Source organism: Rhinolophus sinicus, linkage group LG06, assembly GCF_036562045.2.
Source record: "Rhinolophus sinicus isolate RSC01 linkage group LG06, ASM3656204v1, whole genome shotgun sequence".
Lineage (NCBI taxonomy): Eukaryota > Metazoa > Chordata > Mammalia > Chiroptera > Rhinolophidae > Rhinolophus > Rhinolophus sinicus.
In genome coordinates, this window is record NC_133756.1 from 45,623,712 (window position 1) to 45,645,905 (window position 22,194).

General features: G+C 32.0%; 1 protein-coding gene across 43 annotated transcripts in view; it reads left to right on the top strand.

Annotated features, from left to right (window-relative positions):
* Positions 1-22,194, top strand: part of ADGRL2 (adhesion G protein-coupled receptor L2) — a 597,884-nt gene that overhangs the window by 567,059 nt on the left and 8,631 nt on the right. For 24 of the 43 annotated variants that reach the window (XM_074335025.1, XM_074335028.1, XM_074335029.1 and 21 more), the window contains 9 exons: positions 4,330-4,455; positions 4,717-4,922; positions 6,004-6,177; positions 7,129-7,338; positions 8,285-8,505; positions 9,839-9,905; positions 17,971-18,062; positions 18,868-18,912; positions 19,872-20,040. In XM_074335025.1, coding sequence (XP_074191126.1) covers positions 4,330-4,455; positions 4,717-4,922; positions 6,004-6,177; positions 7,129-7,338; positions 8,285-8,505; positions 9,839-9,905; positions 17,971-18,062; positions 18,868-18,912; positions 19,872-20,040 — 1,310 coding nt within the window. The remainder of the gene's footprint in view (positions 1-4,329; positions 4,456-4,716; positions 4,923-6,003; positions 6,178-7,128; positions 7,339-8,284; positions 8,506-9,838; positions 9,906-17,970; positions 18,063-18,867; positions 18,913-19,871; positions 20,041-22,194) is intronic. The other 19 variants (XM_074335031.1, XM_074335012.1, XM_074335014.1 and 16 more) reach the window with 1 other exon arrangement.

The window sequence follows — 22,194 nt, forward strand, 5'->3', positions numbered from 1 at the left end:
TGTCGCCTTCAGTCTCCCCCATGGGACTCAGACTGATGGAGCCCCGAATGTGCCTCTTCTGGCAGAAGTCATAGTTTTCCCTGTATGCTCTCTTACTTCCCTTCTTCCTTCTTCTCATTGCAGCAGATACTCCACAATGAATTTGAAAAGTAGAAAGACAGAGAAATATATTAAAATCCTATGTACAGAATTGGCTGTGAGTGAGATTCTGGGTGGTTCTTCTATGAATCAAGTGTATTCACTTTTCAGGAAATCTATTGAACAAGGCATACATTATTTCAAGCATACAGAAATAGAGAGTATCCTAAACATCTGTGTTCCAGTCACCCGGCAACCACATCTTAGTATTTTACCATATTTGCTTCAGATTTCGGGGGAAAGAAATAGTTTCTAGATAATGTGTAAGCCCCTGGGTGTCCTCCTTCCTCATCAGGTCAAGAAAAGGGAGTAACCATCATCCTTAATTTATTTGTTAGCATTAGTAAGCTATTTTTCTTTTTATTTTGCTCTATAGGTAATGTACATTTAACTATTTTTTACAATATTTTTAACATTAATGATTTCACGCTATAGATGCAATTGTATGATTTTTCTGTACCATTATAATTTTCGTATGTATACATGTGGATTACATACGTCTCTAGCTCAATCATCTGATCTATTTAAGAATACTCCACAATTATTTAACTGTACCAATGGTACTTTAGTGGCTTAAGCTTTTTTGCTGATACTATAAGGGAAACTACAGTGAAGATTTTTTTATGTCTTCCTGCTCATACGTATGTCTTTATGGACATATATGCACACACATACTTAGAATTTTTGAGTAATAGAACATATCTATCTTCAACTTTACTAATTACTGCCAAATTGCTTTCTGATACTGTTTTACCAATTTACCTTCTCACCTATAATACCATTATTTCTTATCACTCTCTTTGCTAACATTTTATTGTTGACATAAACTTCGTCATTTTAATGGGTTTGAATTGATAACATTATTTTAATTTGTAGTTCTTTGACTACGTAATGCATTTCTTGGCTATGTTAGTTTTCTTTCCTGTTTTTGTTGTCCACACCTTTTTCCTGTTTTCCTGATTTTCTGTAAATAATGCATTCTAGATACTTTCTTTGAGGATTATATAATTGCAATATTTATTTATGCCTTCTCTTTTTTACTTTGTTCAGGGTAACATTTGTTTTACAGAATAATGAAGTGAAATTTATCAGTATATTCTTTTAGGGTTGGTGCTTTTCATTTTTGCTATTTTATTTAAGAAATATTTTCCTTTTTGGTTTCCTACTCAAGTAAATTTTCTCTACTTTGCAGTTATAAAGATCTTTATTTTCTTTAGGAATGATAAAACTTTGTCTTTTTACACTTATGTATTTAATGCACCTGAAATTTAATTTGTTTATAATAGGGGGAGGGAACTAATTTGATTTTGTTTTCCATATGAATAATCAGTGGTGCATAATCCATTCCTTTCCCCAGTGGTTTGTAGTGATATCTCTGTCATATATCAAGTTTCTGTATATGTTAGGAGTGTGTGTTCTTTGTTGTTGCTTTTGTTTTGTTTCGGTATTATTGATATTTGGTGAGTTCTTTCAACCCTGTTCCTTAAGGAATTGCCTTGGCTGCTTTGGGCATGTCTTCCCCATGTAATTTTAATAATCAGCTTGTCAGGTTATGCACACCAAAAAAAATCTTGTTGGAATTTTTAAATTAGAATTAGACTGAGTTTATAGATTGATTTTTAAAAGTGGTGTCACAGATTTACTTGTTGAGTTCTCCCAAATAACACCATAATATAATCCTCCATTTGTTTTTAGGTTTTCTAATAAAGTTCTGTGTTTCTCCCATTAATATCTTACACTTTTCTTTTATTAGGTTTATTCCTAGGTTAACTTACACTATTTGTTTTTTATTATAAGTAACATCTGTTTTAAAATTACATATTATAATTGTTGTTGCTGATCGCAGCCTTGCTAATTTTTTTTTTTTTTTTACTTCTGATGGTAGTTAGAGCCTCCCTCAAGACTGCTATGTAGTTAATTATATGTTCTGTAAATAATACAAGTTTGCGTTTTCCTTCCAGTCTTTATGCCTTTTATTTTTCTTTAGTTACTGCATTAGTTAGGCCTTTTAGTACAATGCTAAATAAAAATCTGTAATAGGGATCATCCTAACTTTAAAAGGAATGTTTCTAGAGTTTTGTAACCATTGTTTGCTGTAGGTTTAGAAAGATAACCTTTATCTGATAACAGAAACTTGATCTGAGCAAGGAATTTTCTTTTTGTTCCTATTATTTTATAAAAATTTCTTATACAATTGAATAGATGTTAAAATTGTTCAGTTCTTTCTGTTAATGTTTTTATTTTCTTAATATGGTGAATTTGATTAATGTATTTTCTAATGCATTAATTTCTGTATGCCTTTTTGAGTTAAACTCAATTTGTTCAGGATGTTATAAAGTGTGTATAATTTATTAAATACTTTTACATGTATATATTTAACTATTAGTTTATTTTTTTTAATGGTCATGAACTTTTGGGTTTTTAATTTATTTTAGTCACTTTTATGTTTCTAGTTAGTTTTCCCTTTTGTGTGTTCTTATACTTAAATATAAAAATAATAATATGTATTTATATTTATTGGTATTAAGTTCATTATTCTCAACTATCTGTGTTAATGATCCTTTTTAAAAAAATTCCAACAAATTATTAATTTTGTTTTTATTGACGTGATTTTTAAACTCTTAGAAGTGAATATTTGTTGATTCAAATTAACTCTTTGTGCATGTATATCTATATTTGGAACATTTCATGAAACTCAAAGGATTTCTTTTACCCTGTCTTCTCTCACATTTAAGAATAATTAATAATTGAGAGTCCCTTTCAGTATAAGGAAGAGAAAGGTATATATGATTAGATGTATATTTTTGTCACTCTTCTTTTCCTTTTCACCCCCTACCCACACACACACATGGAATCTGATATGAGGAGAGGAAATAATTTATCTACCCACCTGCTTAATCTTTCTAAGCGACTCAATAAAATAAGTATCTCAGCCAGCTTCTGCAGCTTATAGAACTCTTGGAGTTATATGACTCTCATTATAAACTTGTATTTCAGGTTCTTGACACGTGGTCTGATAGCTTATAGAAATCTTCCAGTGTTATTATTTCATATTCATGACTAAATTTATATGTGTTTTACAAAACAAAGTTATGAAAGATAAAAAGTAAACTGGCATCCAAGAGTTACTCTGTAATGGTATAAGCCCATTTTTGTAAAAAGAGAAGTGAACAAATTTATCGTGTGTGTGTGTGTGTGTGTGTGTGTGTGTACACAGACACATGTGTTTAAGGATAGAAATAGTTATGCAAGAATATGCACCATTAGAGAGGTTGAAATATAGGAAAAATATATGGACTATATTTATTAAATTATTAAGAGTATGTGTTACTCTTGGTTGACAAACTTTTACTAAAAAGCCCAAATAGTATACATGTTAGGCATTCCAGGCCATGTGCTCTAAGTTACAAATATTTAACTGGCATTGTAGTACCAAAGCAGCCATAAGACCATATGTAAATGAGGAAGCATGTTGTGTTCTAATAAAGCTTTATTTACAAAGACAGGTGGCAGGCCAGATTTGTCACATGGAGCTTATTTTACCTAACTTACAGATGTGAAGATTGATGGTTACTAGTGAGAATTGATAGGAAGTTGTAATATAATGCCATAACATTTTCTCATGAGTATGTTATGTTGGTCTTACTACTTGCATAAATTAGAGAAAATCTATTACTACAAAACTGACCTGTACAATCTTATACTAAAATGTATCGTACTCATATACATAGAGATAGATGTATATATGCAATAAAGGCATTCACATTTATACTTTATAATGAGTTTTTCCATTGACAGGTATTGGGCATTGAAAAGTTATCTGACATAGAGCCAGAAAAATCATTTTGAGATACTTTCGTTTAATGATTTAAATGAAACTTTGAAAGTTGTTTACTATGAATTCATACACTGTTCGTATTCATAGGCTAAAAGTCTGGAATTAGTTCATCGCAAAAGATAAAAATCTATGAAGAAAATGGTGCAATGATTATATGAAATTTTTTAGAGTAGTCCAGTCTCAAGATTTCTTAGAATAATGTAGTTGTTTGTTCATGATTTCGTTGAACTCTTAACAATAAAGTTTGTAAGGAGATAAAAAGTAACAGTGGTTTCCATGCAATTATCATTTGCCTCTTTGTAGTTTAAAGAATTCTCTTTTATTCTGCCTCCTTTATCCTTTGCCTCATCCAGTTCTAGAAGTCGCAGTACTCAGTACAGAAGGGCAGGTCCAAGACTTTAAATTTCCTCTGGGCATCAAAGGAGCAGGCAGCTCAATCCAACTCTCTGCAAATACTGTCAAACAGAACAGCAGGAACGGTAAGAGAATAGTCTTTTAAAAATTGACAGGTTTTTTTGTTCAGTTAAACCTGTTCTAAAATGCAGAGTATTTCACTCCTAATATAACTAATACAGCTTAACATTTAAAAGCAGATTTAAAATAATGCTTTGCTGTTTCCCTAAACTTAATCTAAATAAAGATTCTATCGGGACATTTTTTTTTCATTTTCTTATTTTAATGTATCTTTTTTATTCATGTGTATTTCCTGTACAATCATCTGACTATTTTTACTTTCCTAGGGCTTGCAAAGTTGGTGTTCATCATTTACCGGAGTCTGGGACAGTTCCTTAGCACAGAAAATGCAACCATAAAACTGGGAGCTGACTTTATTGGTCGTAATAGCACCATTGCAGTGAATTCCCATGTCATTTCAGTTTCAATCAATAAAGAATCCAGCCGAGTATACTTGACAGATCCTGTGCTTTTTACCCTGCCACACATTGATGTAAGTTATGTATGTTAATGAAGTAGTGGAAGGTTATAAAACCATTGAGGACAAAAAGCAAAAGTAACTTTCTGGGGATAGGGAGACCGGCATGGAGAAATGGCAGAGAGGAGAGAAAGGCCCTTTCCATTAGAATTTCAAATGTTGGACCAGGTCAGAGTCACAAGTTTATTTAAGTATGTGAACATAAAATTAAATGAGGTTCAGTGATTATTAGAACTTAAGTGTATTCTTAATGAAAGCTAAGACAGTAATCAATAGGAAAATGTAAACGACTGTAATTTGTTTTAGAATGAAAATTAACTTTTACCTTAGGCAGCAGGATAGCTGAGTATTATTAACTGATAGGACTCCGTACCTTTTTAGTGTGGCAGATTATTTTTTTTTGTTTTGTTTTACTGATCATATTTGACACAATTACAAGGACTGTATTTTTAAACATCTAGATGTGATTCCTCTGTTGTGCCTTACAATGCAAGTTAGTAGTTAAAAAATGACACTATGTTGAAATATTGTCTGAAGAATTTTTACTGTTTTTATAAGTAGAGTGAATAAGTTCCCACAGATAGCTAAGTGGATCTCTAGAATTGGCAAAGAAAAATAAATCTGTGTGGCTGTTCTCTTGTATTTGTTGTGGTTGATTCACTCCTTAAGAACTTTAAGAACTTTGATGTTGCTAACGTGTCAGTTGGAACAAAAACGAACCCAAAATGGAAAATGGATTTTAAAACACTTGGTCCTTACAGAATTTTCTCAGAACAAATTCATGGCTCTAATTTTGTCAGAAAAGAAAAATTATTCTAATGTACCATCAGTATGTAAAATCATAAGATGGAAATTGTAATGTGTAAAATGGGTCTTTGGTAATTTGAAGTACACTTTAGAGTGTTTCGGACTATAAAACCCCTTTAAGTTAGATATCTGCCTTGTATAACATAGGCTACAGTTTTGCTGATGAAAAACTTTATAGTCCGAAACATGCAAAGTTTAATCTAAATTACCTTTTTCCACATATTAAACAATTGCTATTGCCATCTTAGAGTGTAAAATCCTAATTTTATCTTGTCATTTTATTTCCCAGCCTGACAATTATTTCAATGCAAACTGCTCCTTCTGGAACTACTCAGAGAGAACTATGATGGGATATTGGTCTACCCAGGGCTGCAAGCTGGTTGACACTAATAAAACTCGTACAACGTGTGCATGCAGCCACCTCACCAATTTTGCAATTCTCATGGCCCACAGGGAAATTGCAGTAAGTATTTGCACTTATAATTAGTAGCAGAGAAAAACCTCAGAGATTCAAAACAGCTTGTGTAATAGACCCTTCTTTGGGTGCTTATCGTAACTAAAAAGCAAACAAAGTAATGTGGATTTTTAATTGTTTCTACACTGTCCATATATTTTAGTAAGCCTTGGTACTATGTTTATTGTTACTTCTCAAAACCATGTGCTTTAGAGACTCCTAAGTTTTTCTCCTTTGGGCATGTTTGGCAGAGTCGGTCAGGGATTGAACAGCAATAGGTCATGCTAAAGAGAAAGGGCTCTGATGTTTATCCTGCCCTCCACGTCTTGCATGTTTGAATCTCATAACAACTGTTATTTTGTTTCCTTACCATTTTGCAACACTGCAAAACTGCAGATTTTGAAATGTCAGAATGACTTCTGGAATGCTTCTTAGTATTCTTTTTTGTGATAATTAAGAAAATGAGAGCTAGAAGAGAAAAATATTTTAAGAACTAAAACACTAACTCTCAAATCTGTTATGTACTTGACTCTTACATAAATATAATATAAAAACCCAAGGAGAAATTTAAAACTTAAAATTTGACTTGTGTTAGCCTGGAAAAATCATTAAAATGCCAATTATTTTTCATCATAACTAAGTATTCTTTATCCTACTATATATTTTCTCTGTTTATGTAGGTAATTATTTCAATCACTATTTTGAAATAATTGGGCTCTTGCATTCTTTTCTAAAATCTTCCACTTTTCATAGATCGTTCTTTGGGTATAAAAGTTAAGATAATATTGAACTCTGTTGTATAATCAAAATATCTTTTTAGTATTGTGCCCCATTTGAACACATAAATATTCAGAGAGTTTAGTATTAGTAAGAGATGAGCTATCACATGTAAATGCTATCTTACCTTTAGGTATATGGAATGCAGGAATATTGATGTTCCTCATATGTTTTTATTTTCAGTACAAAGATGGAGTTCACGAATTACTACTTACAGTCATCACCTGGGTGGGGATTGTCATTTCCCTTGTTTGCCTGGCTATTTGCATCTTCACCTTCTGCTTTTTCCGCGGTCTACAGAGTGACCGTAATACTATTCACAAGAACCTTTGTATCAACCTTTTCATTGCTGAATTTATTTTTCTCATAGGCATTGATAAGACAAAATACATGGTAAGTACCCCTTTAGTTTATTGACCTTGTATCTCTGAAAATTATTGTAACAAGTGTGAATCCACTCATATGCTGATATTAATATTTGACCTTGTAACTTAATATAATTGACATGGCAATTATTGAAGGACAGTCTGTAATAAAAACCCAATCATTAAGTAAAATTATTATGAGTTAATTCATTTCTTGAATTAAGGTACAGTTCTATTTTTCTGGGTTGTTATTGAGACACCTAATTTGCATAGAAGAATGCTGGGGATATTGAAAGGAGAAGATCCTATTTTTACAATTTTCATTTTGCTCACAGAGTCATTCTGACCAGTGATCATTTCTTCATATTCTAAGTAGTTTATTCATCATGAGGTCTCAATTTTAGAAATAGAACTTGATAATTAGTTAATTGTTCACCCTTTATTCATCTGCGCTGGGGTGAATTTTAAGAATGCTTCCCATAGGACAGGAAAATCATGTTAGGTAATTAGAGCCTGGGGTATTTGTCATTAAAGCAAATTTAAAACATTCTGTTACAGAAAAAAATAGAAATAATATATTTGGAAACAAGTGTTCTAAAGACTTAAAACAGATCATCTACAAGTAGGATATTCAGATTTCATAGTGGATAATTCTAGAAGAGAAATTAAGATGTTTTCTTACTTGCACAAAATTTCTCTAAAAACAGTAATGTCTTTTAGCAACGAAATTTTTAGCATACCTGGCAATATCCTCTATAACCATTAAACTCTTCAAATTTGGCAGTGTTTATAATTCATTTCCACTTATGAATAATAAATTTTAAAGAAGCAGTACTTTATTCTAAATAATGATGTATTTTAAAGGCAGCAGTGAGCCCTGTCAGGGACTATTTTATAATTTTGGAGTGGGCTGTTTATATTCATGCATTTTCTTTTGTGTTTTTTATTTTTATTTTTATTCTTTTCCTTTATAGATTGCATGCTCAATATTTGCAGGACTTCTACACTTTTTCTTTTTGGCTGCTTTTGCTTGGATGTGCTTAGAAGGTGTGCAGCTCTATCTGATGCTAGTTGAAGTTTTTGAAAGTGAATATTCAAGAAAGAAATATTACTATGTTGCTGGTTACTTGTTTCCTGCCACAGTGGTTGGAGTTTCAGCTGCTATTGACTATAAGAGCTATGGAACAGAAAAAGCGTGAGTAATTGCAAGCGACCTGAGTGTTTTTCAAGTGAATAATTTTTTAAAGCCTGTTAGCTGTCAGTGAGGTTCCCTGACAGACTAAAATAGCCCCTGAAAGCTTTATTGGTGAGAGAATGGGCATGCCGTGCACAAATTACAATCAAGTCTTTTGTAATTTTCTAGGTTCAGAGGATTTGTACTCTGGCGAGGCAGATTCTAAATTATGGACTTTCTTTTTAACACAAAAGATTGACCTGAAACAAATTGAAAAAGTAAATAACTTTTTGGCCTTAGAAAGATATTAAGTAAAAATTCTTCTGAATTTAAAGCATTTGACAGGTTTAACTACTCAGTTTTAAGCTAATGCTTCATTAGCTCTCTTTATGCAGCCCACCCTCTAGCTAACTCTCATTCTGAATTGTGACAGTAGCACATTCCTTCCCATATGTTTTACTTTGATAATATTTTATCAGGCAGTTTGAAAGGATTAAAATAAGTCACTGTCTTTAATTTATAAAAATATAGATATTTATGGAAAGTGACAGAAGGTAGGCATAGCCATGTTTCTAAGGATTTTATTTGCTAAAGGCATGAATTTGCCTTCCAATTCTGTTTATTTTTCCCTTTGATAAAATTAGTTACATAAAGATTCTTTGGACTAAAGAAAGCTTTGTGACTGTACAAATGATGAAAGACAAATAAAAGAAATTCAGTGGGGATTCAGTGTTATATGAAAAATGAACCACTAGGTAAAATCTGTCTTAATACGTTTATGCATCCTTTACTAGTGTATGAGTTTATGCTTTGATTTTTTTTTTTCTAGTATTCATCTATTCCCAGTTGAGGTATTATATTTATGCTATACAGTTTTGCAACAAACATAACATGTAACTTTTTTTTTGTCTGTTATAGTCCATAGAGTTAAACACTTTAGCACACGTATAGATCTGAAAGGCAGAAATTGAAGATAAGAACTTGAAAATTGAAGATTTACAATAATTATACAATTTGGAAGGTTGAATTTCAAGTTTTTCTTAGTAAAGTCAGAGGTCTTAAGAATTAGGGATTGGGGCATATTGGGGTTTATTATTTTCCCCATATAAACATAATTATACTGTTATCAAATTTCAAACCTGAAATGAAAACCAGTAAGTGGGAGTAAATAAAATACTACTACTCTTTAAGTCAAAGCTAACTCAGAATGAATAAAATTGTTTTTGCCCGAGATAAATGACTGTTCAAAGGCAACGTACAGATAGTTTTGTTAGATTTTCAAAATCTGTTTTCCTTGTGATGTTGAGGATCCGTTGAAGCTACTTGCTCAGTACATGCTCTTTTTTCACACTAGTTGCTGGCTTCATGTTGATAACTATTTTATATGGAGTTTCATTGGACCTGTTACCTTCATTATTCTGGTAAGCAGACTCTATTTTCCCTTCATTTTTAGCTTGCTGCGTCAGCAGTGTTATTGAAAAAGGGTAATTTGTTTCATTGTCAATGTATCGATGCATTCAAAAATTAAAAACACGTCTAGCTTATGGGATAAAACTCTTTATTTTAAGTTAGTATTACTGCTAATTAGTACTTTTCCTGAAAATCCTCTCTCCTCTAAAAAGTAGATTTTCTCATTTCTAATTTAGATAAAATGTCGTGTCGTAATCTTAAAAAATATACTCCTACATAAGCCATATTAAGATTGAATGATTTGAAACTAGTTTGATAATTAGAAAGGAATGACTGAGATATATAGCATATTTTGTCTTTGAGTAGTGGAGGTTTCTTTTGCTAAGAGTTTTAATTCAGGAAACTAGGTCTCCAAAATCTGTAATGTTAGTCTGTACCAAGCCTGTGTAGCATTTATGAAATTAAATGAATGTTTTATGGAAGTGAAAGAACATTAGCTCAATATTTGTCTTAATTTCCACATGGTAGTTTAATACTTTTAAATGTCCACACCCTAACTTCTTTTCAGAGCACGAAACAATATTTTAAGCTTAGATTAATAAGTGAATAATAGATCAATTTTAAACTTATTAGAAATAAAATTCTTTTTCTAAGACTTAAAATACCAAATATAAATACTGGTTTTTAAGAACTTTTATTTTTAAATAAATTTGATATAAGTATAGGGACATTAGGTATTTTTAATTTCTTACATTATTGTTAGTGAAATATTTGAAATATAGTTCAAATGAAAAAATGTAGCTAAAATATTTGGATTTCAGTATTTAAAACCTTTCACTCAGTTTTAGCATTATGTTGTTTCAAATAGGTGTTATTGACCTACGATTAAAGAGGAAACATAAACAAGTTTAAATACTGCCCATATCTTTTTATTATTAAGAGGTTTTTTTTTTTTTTCCTTTAAAAAGTGACACAATGAGCTTATTTTAGGATATTTCTGTGATTAACTAGTGTTTCATAAAATTGAGAAAAATTTTAGTAGTTCAAGGAAATTTAAAACTACTTGAAGCGTATGTGCTTTTGTCATTAAAATTAACTTTTTACATACTTACACAAAGCAAAATGAAAATTTAAGATGCATGCCTGTGTGAATCAAGTCAGTAAAACATTCCCAAGTGTTCCTAGAAAGCTGATTTCTCAATAGAATTATTCAATCCAGATGATTGTCCCAGTTTTTGTTCTTGGTTTACTCATGTTAACACAGCCTGAGTCTATCTTGAATTATAAGACAAAAAGCTGACATGAAGAGAAGTGATCCTTAAAGATACAGGCATCTTTTTTCCCCCTGAGCCCTTGGCCAAGCATGTTGATGTTTTGAAAATTGTGAAGACCATGTTTAAGGATAGTTGTTCTATACAATTATCATGTGTTTACTTCTTTAGACTGCAGTTTTGTTTATTTTCTATCTCTAAAGACAAATACTGACTTAAGAGTATTAAGGAACATTTCACTTGGTGAAAGGAACTAATGTTCACACATACTCAGCTTCAGTAAGAACAGAGGTAAAGGGCATTTTATTATATTGCCCATTTATGGTGTCTTTATTATCCTCTACCAAATCATTTAAGTTGAGATGTGAAGGGCTTTTGGGAACAGTGTTCCCAACTTAAAACAAAACAAAACAGCAGGTAGCAATCACAGTACAGACCCTAGGAGTAATTCTTCTCTCGCAATTGCTTTGCCCTCTAATCGTCCCAACACAGAGAGCCACAGTGATAGAGAGTTTATAAAACATTATTTTGCATATATAACCGAAACTGAGATATGATATGATTGTACAGTACCTGTTTGTTGAATGTTGATATATTTACCTACATATGTCTTACTGGTAATAATGGGATACTTTAAAGTCAATTCAGACACAGATCTTGATATAAATTACATAGTGTACTGCACTTGTAAGGAGCATTCTTACAAGTTTTTTGCATTTCCAACTTTTCTGAATTGAAACCGTTTAACTTAGTAGTATTAAATAAGTGTACATTTTTAATAATGTTCTGTGAAGAAAAATAATATGCTATGGAAGATAAAACTTCCTACTTCCGTATTTCTATTGAACGCCTTGCCTACAGGCCACTAGAGTGATTATATCTATGAGGAAAGTACTTGTAAGTAATGAGCAGTGGGAAACCATTAGTATGCCTGAAATGGTTTAATGAAAGCTTGGATCATGACTCGTCAGGAGCTATTCTTATCATTTGGACAGCTCCATCTGCATCGTTAATAATTAATTCAGTTCAGTAAGAGTTCAGCTCACACACTCATTTAGAAGTCTTCTTCAGAGAACACCTCTCTGGCTGCTGGTCCCTGGGAGAAATAGGTTTCTGCTTGGCTAACAGCAAAGATCTGGAGATACAAGTGCAGTTTTAGAGTTGCATTTGCCAGGTAGCAAAAGCTCCAGGGAGGACAAAAAGGGTCAAAACATGTGCGGTTCAGTGAGGTTACTTCAGAGTGGTGTTTCTGTTCTTCTGTCTTATCATATCCATGTCAGCACTGCAAACTGTGGATTGAATTTTAAGCTGCAAAGCTCAGGTGGATGTGATTTAATTGAGCAGGTTGATGACTAACACAAGCAGTGCATTCCTGTAATCTGGGGCACCTTTTCTATTTTCAAACTTTTTTGTATTCTCCTGTCACGAATATAGGTGATGATTAGCTATGCCCTATCATTAGGTAGTGATGAATTTTGTCAGCAAATTATACTGGAAGATTATTTAAACAATAATTTATGAAATTATTATTTCAGGATAGGTAAAAGGGGATTATTTGTCATTGGTAGAAAAAGAAGCCCACGTTTGATGAATTTTTTTTTTTTAGCTAAATAGGAAAGTTTTTCCTTCTGAATTTGCTGTCACTCTTTTACATAGAAGTCTGTTGAGATGTCTGTGTACCTATGTCCCTGCGCACACGTGCAGGCACACATAGAGCAGAGTTAAAATCTGATTAATTCCGGGATGAGTTGCCTCATCTCGGAATTAATCACCAGTGTGGGCATTAAACTGTTGAGTTGACATACAACATGTAACACAATCCCATTAACCTGTACTTACTGGGGCTTCTGTGAATGACTGACTTACCAGGTTTGGGCACATTTTTGTGTACATAGCTGTAGCTTCGTCTTTTTCCTTTCTCACTGATGCATAACACCTTTCAACCTATCACCGAATACTTTGCTTAAACTTAGTAGTATTTATGTTGGAAAGAGAAAACAAAGAAGGCGGAAGAGGGGGATTGTGGCTTCATTGGAATTGAAGGGAGAAAGGCAGCAGTTGGGCCTTGGAGACATTCTTCTCTCCTTGTCTTTTTGCCTACCTTCCAGTGAGAAATAGGGAAAATTCTATGTTTGATGGTTGTGATTTCTTTTCTTTTTAAAACGCATAACAAAGGCAGGAAGAAATAAAAGTGAGGGCAAAAAAAAATCACTTATTTTAACAGCCTCCCCATCTCCCCCCCCCCTCCAAAAAAAAAAAAAAAAAGAAGCAGCACAGAAGTATATGGCAGGAAAGAACCATTTCTGTCATGGGAAAAATGCCAAGAAGAAAGAACTCAGAATTGCAGCCAGTTAATTTCAAGAAGGTTCATTTGAAATTAACCTTTTTAGTCTTCATGTGGCTCTTTTGGGCAATAGGTTTTATTATCAAAGATGTTTCTGTTTCCCTATTTGTTGTTCTAATTTCCAGTTATATTTTAAGAGAACAAGTAAGGAGTAGAAGCGAGGGGAGGAAATATCTGTTGAAGTATTTATTCTAGAAAACATGTTTCTTATCAGAGTATATTATCTCCTAAAAAAGATCAAAGCAATAATATTTTTCTCTGAAAATAAAAATTAGCATTTATGCTTTTAAAGCATTGGAAAAATAAGAAAAGTCTAAACTCACATTTTGTTTACAATTCAGTATATGTTCTATTTAATTCCACAAAATATTTCACTGTCATATATGTTGGTGGTAACATATTAAAATGTTCCATAGCTAAATGATGTAAGTATTTTTTTCATTTCTCCAATAAAACTAGTAAATCGTATTAGTGAGGTTTTCTTTTTGTTTTGTTTTTTAATGTAGAGTTGGGGAAAAGTATCTTAGCATTTTCTTATCATCTTATATTATGATTTCACTATATTTCTGGCGTGCCTTTTTTCATAATTACTTTAACTTGAAATGATGATAGTTTGTCCTGTAAAGATACCATTGTCTCACTATTTGTCTGTCTTCCAGTCAAAGGCAAATTAGTGTTGGATTTAACTATAATTTTCGTGGGACCTAAATATTAGTTCATTGGCAATAATTCTTATTTTCAGTGTCTTTAAATTGGAGATTTCACACTCATAAATTCTGAGTTCAACTATCCTGCATTTTTTATGATCATTTTTCTAATATTTTTAGTTGGTTTTAAAGAGACTTGCTTTTAAAATGTGTATTAGAAGCGTTTACTATTAAGTATGTTAGAAACAACAGCCTTTTATTTTGTGCTTGGCTTTTATGGGTTGTGTGATATTTACAAACCTATGTGAGTATAACACAGATAGATTTGGGAAAACACAACTAACTGTTAAAACATACAATTTGGTTAGTAGGAGTAGACGTGTGTGGGCATTTTCGCCATTTGCAGATGATGGGATGGTAGTGTTTTATAAAGGAAATGGAGAACGAGTTATATTGGCAAGTCCATCAGGTAGAAGTCATTTGACAAGCACACTTCATGTTATTCAGGATTTCTTTGAGGCTGTATTTTATACATTGATTAATTTATCATTTATCTTCAACTCATTCATCATCTGAGTGACTTATAAATTGGATTACTCCTTACAGAAGTGGAACCTTTTTTAAAATATAAAACTAGTGTATCTTTGTTTTGTTAGGAGGCTCCTAATTTTTTCTCCCAGAATAAATTGGTTAATTTTATTTGGAAAATCTGTGGTTCGTGGAGCTAGATCACAGTATGTTGAATCTCAGCACTGATATTATAGTAGCTAAGTAGTAATCTTTGGCAAGATAACTAACATTGCAGATTTGTAAAATGGCTATCTAAATGCTGCCTGCTACTACCTCTGGAGATAAGATTATAGGTTATTGTTGGTTTCCCCTCCTTATGATTGTCTGAACCTTATGTGTTGTGAATCTATTTCTAACTGGGAGAAAAACCCCAAACTAAACACATATACAAGTATGATGTTAAAAACCTTATTAGGGTGACAGGAAAGGAAGGGAAGATGCATCTAACAGTCTGTTTTGTGAGGATTAAATGAAATATGTTATCTGTGGCACATTCAAGTTGATTAGTCCTCACTTTTATCGAAAAGGGGGTGTCTTTGTATCATATTTAGCTTTAATTCTATTTTTATATAGTAGGTTTCATTTTTATTGGCTAATGCGTTAATTCTTAAATAACTGTTTTTACATAATTTTCTTCATTGAAAAGTATGTTTGGATGGATTTTCACCCCTCAGATTTCACATTTTCTACTCATTTTCTTTTTGTAGCATAATACTTTATACATCTACATTTTTTCACAGTCATAGTATTTATTTTTTGTAGTTTATTCATTGTAATACATAATATTTTTTTTTCCTTCCTGGAATCTACTACTACTACTACTACTACTACTACTACTACTACTACTACTATTTTATTCCTTAGAGTATAATTCATATGCTTAGAAAACAATGAATACCAAATTGTGGCCCTGTATGTTTCAGGAAATTGTTTAAGAAAAGGACAGGTTGGGGACAACCCTAGGTCCAGAAGTTTGGGGGGGAATAAATAAATAAATAGTTTCATTAGGATATTCAGAGAGAAGTGTTGAGAGTTTTAAAGGATTGTAACTCTGAATCTATAAAGCAGCCTTTTTAACCTAAAAGTTGTAGTCATTTTGTCTGTTTATATGGGTTTCGGTTTGTTTGTTTTTAGGATATTTAGAGTTCTTGATTTTAACCATTCCTTAAATTTGCCAGTTAAGTCTTACTGTTGCATAAAATAAAATATAAAAATACTGTTGCTTTTGATTTATACTGTATCATATTTTTTAAAAACCAAATCAGATATTTACTGTACTGCAAGAAGGATCTCTCTAATTTCCCAAAGGAAGAAATTGTGTCTTACCCATAGTACAATAAGAACATTCTTGTGTGAAACATTAAAGTCAGTAAATATTTGTTGAGTAAGATGTATCACATTGTAATATTCCTGAAAGGGTAAGCATTTATTTATATTGTGATCAACTGGAATAATCTTTAGAAAACTAGAAAAATGTTTCTACAAATATATTTACTTCTTCTCTATACAAGTATTTTAAGAAATGAATTTTAAGTACCATTTTAAACAAAGAGCTTCTTTTGTCCTCTAGTAATTAACATAGAACACCATCTGCCAACGCTTGCAAATTATGCCCATTTAACCTCATTTTATCCTTTAAGAAGAAATTCTACATCTAAGAGAAATGAAAAGGCACAGAGGACAAAATGACTGATAAACAGCTTAGATTAAAGCCTTCACTGTGTTCATAAACTCATTAGAAAGGACTTGGAAAGTTTATTTATCTATGTCATTTTTCCTAATTACAAAATCAGAAGTGAGAGAAGAGTAAAATATGTTATTTTATCAGATTGTATTGTGACTTAGTAAAAGTGATCATGTTACTGTAACAAAGTTATGTCTGTTATCTACCACTAAGAAATAGCTCTTATCCTACATCCAGTGGGTCCTTTTTTAAATATAGCATTTGGGATTCAGCTGTCTTTAAATCATGTAAAGCTCACAAAATAATTTTGTTCTGCCTTTTTAAAAGTAATATTCTGAAGTAAAGAAAATGTCAAAAAATCAAAGACCAATCTAGTTTAGTTCTATTTTTACAGCATAAAAATGGAACTGCCTTCCCTCTGTCCAGCATTCTGCCAGGTGTACATAGAAGCAAATGCAAATAGCAAACCTTTACCTCTCCTCAGTCAAAATACAACTCCTTTCTTCTAAGTTCATTCATGTTCATTTTCCAAATGTTCCTAACATGTCAGGTTCCATCTTCCCCAGTTTGCTTTTGTATGCACCTGGAAGTTTTGCACAGCTGAATGTTCAGATGGACTTAAAATGGCCTTTCTTCAGAATTTACCTACTTCCATACAATATAGAGACTAGGTAAAAAGTACTGAGGGCTTTTGGTAGTTCAATAACAAATTTATGTATATTTAAGTTTATTTTTCTTTATATATGGTGTTTCCCTGAAAATAAGACCTAGCCGAACCATCAGCTTTAACGCATCTTGTGGAGCAAAAATTAATATAAGACCGGGTATAGTATAGTATAGTATAGTATAGTATAGTATAGTATAGTATAGTATAACATAGCATAGCATAGCATAACATAGCATAGTATAATATACAATGTAAGACCGGGTCTTATATAATATAATGTAAGACCAGGTCTTATGTTAAATTTTGCTCCAAAAGACGCATTAGAGCTGATGATCCAACTAGGTCTTATTTTCGGAGACACACGGTAGTTAACATTCTTCATATATTTTATTTCATTTGATCCTCACACTTACCTTACAAATAGATTGTGCAAATGTTCTCCTCATTTAATCAGCCAAAATCAAAAGCTAGACACTCAACTAAGTCCAACAATCCTCCCATTATAAGCTACCCTTTCTAAGGAATTTATAAATACCCTTTCTAAGGAATTTACTTCAATGTTTCCATTAGATGGTTTTTAGGCCCTGGAGTAGCTCTAGCTTAAGAAACTAATTTAGGTATCTAATTTATTTAATCATCACCACAGGATACTGATTTAATGAGGTTGCAATTTCATGTCAAATGATCTATTAAAAAATCGATCGTACATAGCCAGAGTATTTTTTATTTAGACTTAACTTGATCATTGCATATGTAAATTAAAATTGAATCATTGTCTACTATGTACTCATGTCATTGATATTTAAAACTGCATTAACTCATTAAATAAATCTGCAAAAACTTTTTTTTCTTTGGTTGTAGTGGTCTAATTCTTTCTTTATTTGTTACAACAGCTAAATATTATCTTCCTGGTGATTACATTGTGCAAAATGGTGAAGCACTCTAACACTTTGAAACCAGATTCTAGCAGGTTGGAAAACATTAAGTAAGTATTTTGGATTTTAATTTTAGTGCTTGACAAACTAAGTGAAAGATATTCTCCACAGGGAATACATGAATACCTTCTATCAACTATAGAAATTATTCAGAATGAAGTTTTACTGATCAAGGTCGAGAATCACTGTGACCATGTCACAGACATTGGTCAAAAATGAGATAATTTGTCTTGATCTAGAGCCAAGAAATTGTTTCAGTGGCCATTGTGAAAATTTCATATCACTGTAGCAATTTTATTTGAATTTAAAATGCAGTTCAAAATGATGTTCCTGTTTGCATGGCTGATATGATTATATTAAGTTTGTTTTGTTAAATGACTTTTGATTTAAGGGTCCTGAGCAGTTTCTGCTTCTAATCTTGCTTTCCTAAGAGAATACAGTCTATTACTATCATTAACTTGGAGATTATTTGTTGTTTTCATGATAAATAAATGTTAACTTTATTTCGGTGTTGAACAAAACCTGTAATATCCTATCAATGGAAAAATGCTAACAAAAAAAAGTGATAGCTGTTGAGTCATTAAGTCATGGAAGCATTTTCAGAATTATCTTTTAAATGTGATTCGTAAGTTAAAATTTTATGAGGTATTATTCAAGTTGGTTATGGGATTGTGAAAAAATATTTTTTAATGTAAAAAATGGCAGATCTATAGTAAGGGTAATTTTTTAAAAATTAGATGTTTTAGATAGGTTAGTGCCAGCTTCATTGCATGTTGCATGATAAGAGAGAGAGCTAATCTTTAGCATCTCTCTCTTTTCTTCCTTTTCCTCTTTCTGTCTTCTCATCTACACCAGTAATTACCGTGTTTGTGATGGCTACTATAATACGGACTTACCTGGGTAAGGTAGAACCCTACATTAACAAATTTATGGCATGATTTATACTTTTACAAATCTGTCAATATCATGAATTGCCCTTAATTTTTATAATTATTTTGGAATATCTAATTTGCTATAGTATTTTTAAACTATAATATGCCTTTATTTTTTAATTGCTTGCCTCTGCATTTTGACTTCCTTAATTTTGACTAATTTATAAAATATATAAATGCTTTCTTATTACTTTCTATTTTAATTCTGTCTAATAATTTTGTTTCTCTTTTCTGCTTATAATGCTTTCTAGCTATGAAGATAATAAGCCATTTATCAAGTAAGATCATTAGTTAGACATGGAATGCACTGACTTTAAATCCTTCTCATTCCGTCCTATTTTCTGCAGTTCTTTTCTCCTTAAGCTATTCATGATGAAATCGCTCCAAAATTACTTTATTTTGAAGTTGTTCTCATGTTTTTGTCCCATTTCAGCTAGGCTTCTTCATGTTTTAGTTATAAAACTTTAGGTTCACCTAAGATTAGTTTATCAGAATCTGAAGTTTAGGTGCTGATTATCTGCCATTTAACCTTTCTGTATGTGTCACATTATTCAGTGTCATGGGTACACCACAGGAATAAAAATACAGGAGTAAACTAAGGACTCCTAATTTCTTTTACCAAAATGCACATAAAAGACAATAAAGTCATGGGGATGTTTTACACCTTGTATTTTAATATAGTTTTGATGCCTTGTTTATTCTGGAGTAAGAAAAGGTCATACCTGCTGTTGCTGTTTTCTCTGGAGGCTGCAGTAATAAATGCTATTGTTTTTTCTTTAATCAATGAAAGGTTAAAGCCAAAATGCTGTTGAATTTGAATGTGAACATAGAGAAAGTCAACTGATACTACTGATATGTTAATATTTAAGTGTGCCATGTGTTGCTCTCTCATTGAACCTGTTAATAAGATTCACTTTATTTTTTCAGGTCTTGGGTGCTTGGCGCTTTTGCTCTTCTATGTCTTCTTGGCCTAACCTGGTCATTTGGGTTGCTTTTTATTAATGAGGAGACTATTGTGATGGCATATCTCTTCACCATCTTTAATGCTTTCCAGGGAGTGTTCATTTTCATCTTTCATTGTGCTCTCCAAAAGAAAGTAAGTGAAAACACCTAAGAGTTCTGCTTGCTTGTTCTTTTATTGGAAATAATAGATATAATAGAGATTTAAATTACAGTTGGCATTATTAAATAGCATATTTTTAATCATAAATTAATGCATGTCTGGAAATTCAGGCTTCACATATAAAGTATGTCAGTAATCAGTTTTGGATCTCAATTTGGGAATGTTATAAATTAGATACTTATGTTAAGATTTCTTTGCTAGGGAGGTCTATAAAAATGCTTTATGTAAAGTGTATACAAGATAAAGAAAAGGTTAAATAATCTTGTTCTTTGCTCGATAAAGGGAATGCAGTGGTCCAAAAGAAACTGAGTATAAGGATAAATACCTTTAATTTAAAAGCACCAGACATCACAGACATACAAAACAATATTAATATTGCTTTTTGAATAATTTTAATAGATCTAAAATCCAATAATTTAATATCTCACATTTTATTATTTTGTCCTGATTTTATACTAAGTGTAGTAAGCAAAAATGATTTCAGAAATTAATGTTTTAAGAGGAAAAACTTCAATCTGTTACAGGAAGACACAAGTCGAAGAGAATAGCTTAGCACCACTTAAGTTTAAAATTTCCATGCCTTTCACTAGGTATCATCCTTTCCCTCTCTGCATACCTAATGTAGTCTTTTTATTCTGTTATTACTAGTTGGTCACTTAAATTGGACAGAGAAATAGAATTGTGAAAGTGAAAACTATTATGTTTTCATTCCTGACAAGATGATCGTGTTGTTACTTCTATCAGTTTTGAATAAGCTATAATTTTGAGATAATGGCAGTGGAATGTGCAGTCCTGACAGATAATGTACATTCACAGCAATATAGACATTAGGCAAAACCAACAACGGAGGGTATTATTTGGCTAAAATACCATTTTGATTGCCATTGTCTCGGTTATACAGCATTTCAGAGCAGTTAATAGCCATTAAATGTGCAGAAATTCTTTGTAAGGTATCGTGTTATTTAATAACACTGAATTTTAACTTTCTAAACATTATACAGGTATAACCTTAGTAATTACTTCGGTTTTTATATATTTCTTACTTTATCAATGAGCATTTCGTATATATGCATATGATAGCATTCAAAATTTCTGCCAGGTGATTTTGAGATAAAGCATAAACTTTGCAGAAAAAGGGTGAGCTAGCCATTATTTCCTTGTAGAGTTGTATGTATTAATTGAAGAGAGAGATTTTGCTATGCTTTTTAATTCCAATTACACTTTAAAAGCATTGTGTTGTACTTCTTTGGATATGTTTTACTTAGGCTTGGATACATCCTTTTGAGTACTGCCAGGATGAGTTGTTAAGAATCTGATATAAAATGATTTTGTTAAAATCATGGTTCTTATTACTTGAGTGAGCATATTTAGGCAAAGAAAATGCTTTGAAAGTTCAACTCATTGTTATTTGTTCTAATAGGTGTAATTAAATAAAGCTAAGAGGATGAAAGTGCGAGTGCACTTAGATTTAAAAGATCATCTAGTGATTTTAATTCTCTCATTTTGCAAGGAATAAGTGTCAACGTCATGGTCTTTGCAGGCAGATACCGAGCACAGAACTGTGAGGAGGGGGGAGGTGTTTGAGGGTTTTTTGGTGACCTACTAGAAAAAAACAATGTCTTATGCAGCGTCTCTTTGTCTGTCTTGTAATTTCAGTCTGGCTCTAAGCCACAACAGAACATGTTCATTTGCCAGTATAGCTGCATTGAATCCAGCACTCTCCCCCACTCCGCCCAATTTTGTTCCACCTCTCCAGGTGCCCTATTATTTAGTGAATGTTTAGACTTCACTTTTTTTTTTTTTTTTTTAATAAGGAGGGTGCAGCTCACAGTGGCCCATGCAGGGATCGAACTGGCAACCTTGCTGTTACTGTTTTAGCATCATGCTCTAACCAAGTGAGCTAACAGGCCACCCGTGGACTCCACTTTTTAAAGTTTACTTTAAACTTTCTTTTAGGCCTAATAACTTTTTTATCTATTCGTATGTCCAAGCTTCAGGGGAAAAGGGAAATTACGTGGGTAACTCATTAATGTGAATAGAAATTGCATAAATAGTTCCCTTGTGTGCTAATGAAATGAATATGCATCTTAGACTCTCTATACTAAATATCGAAGCTCAACACATCAA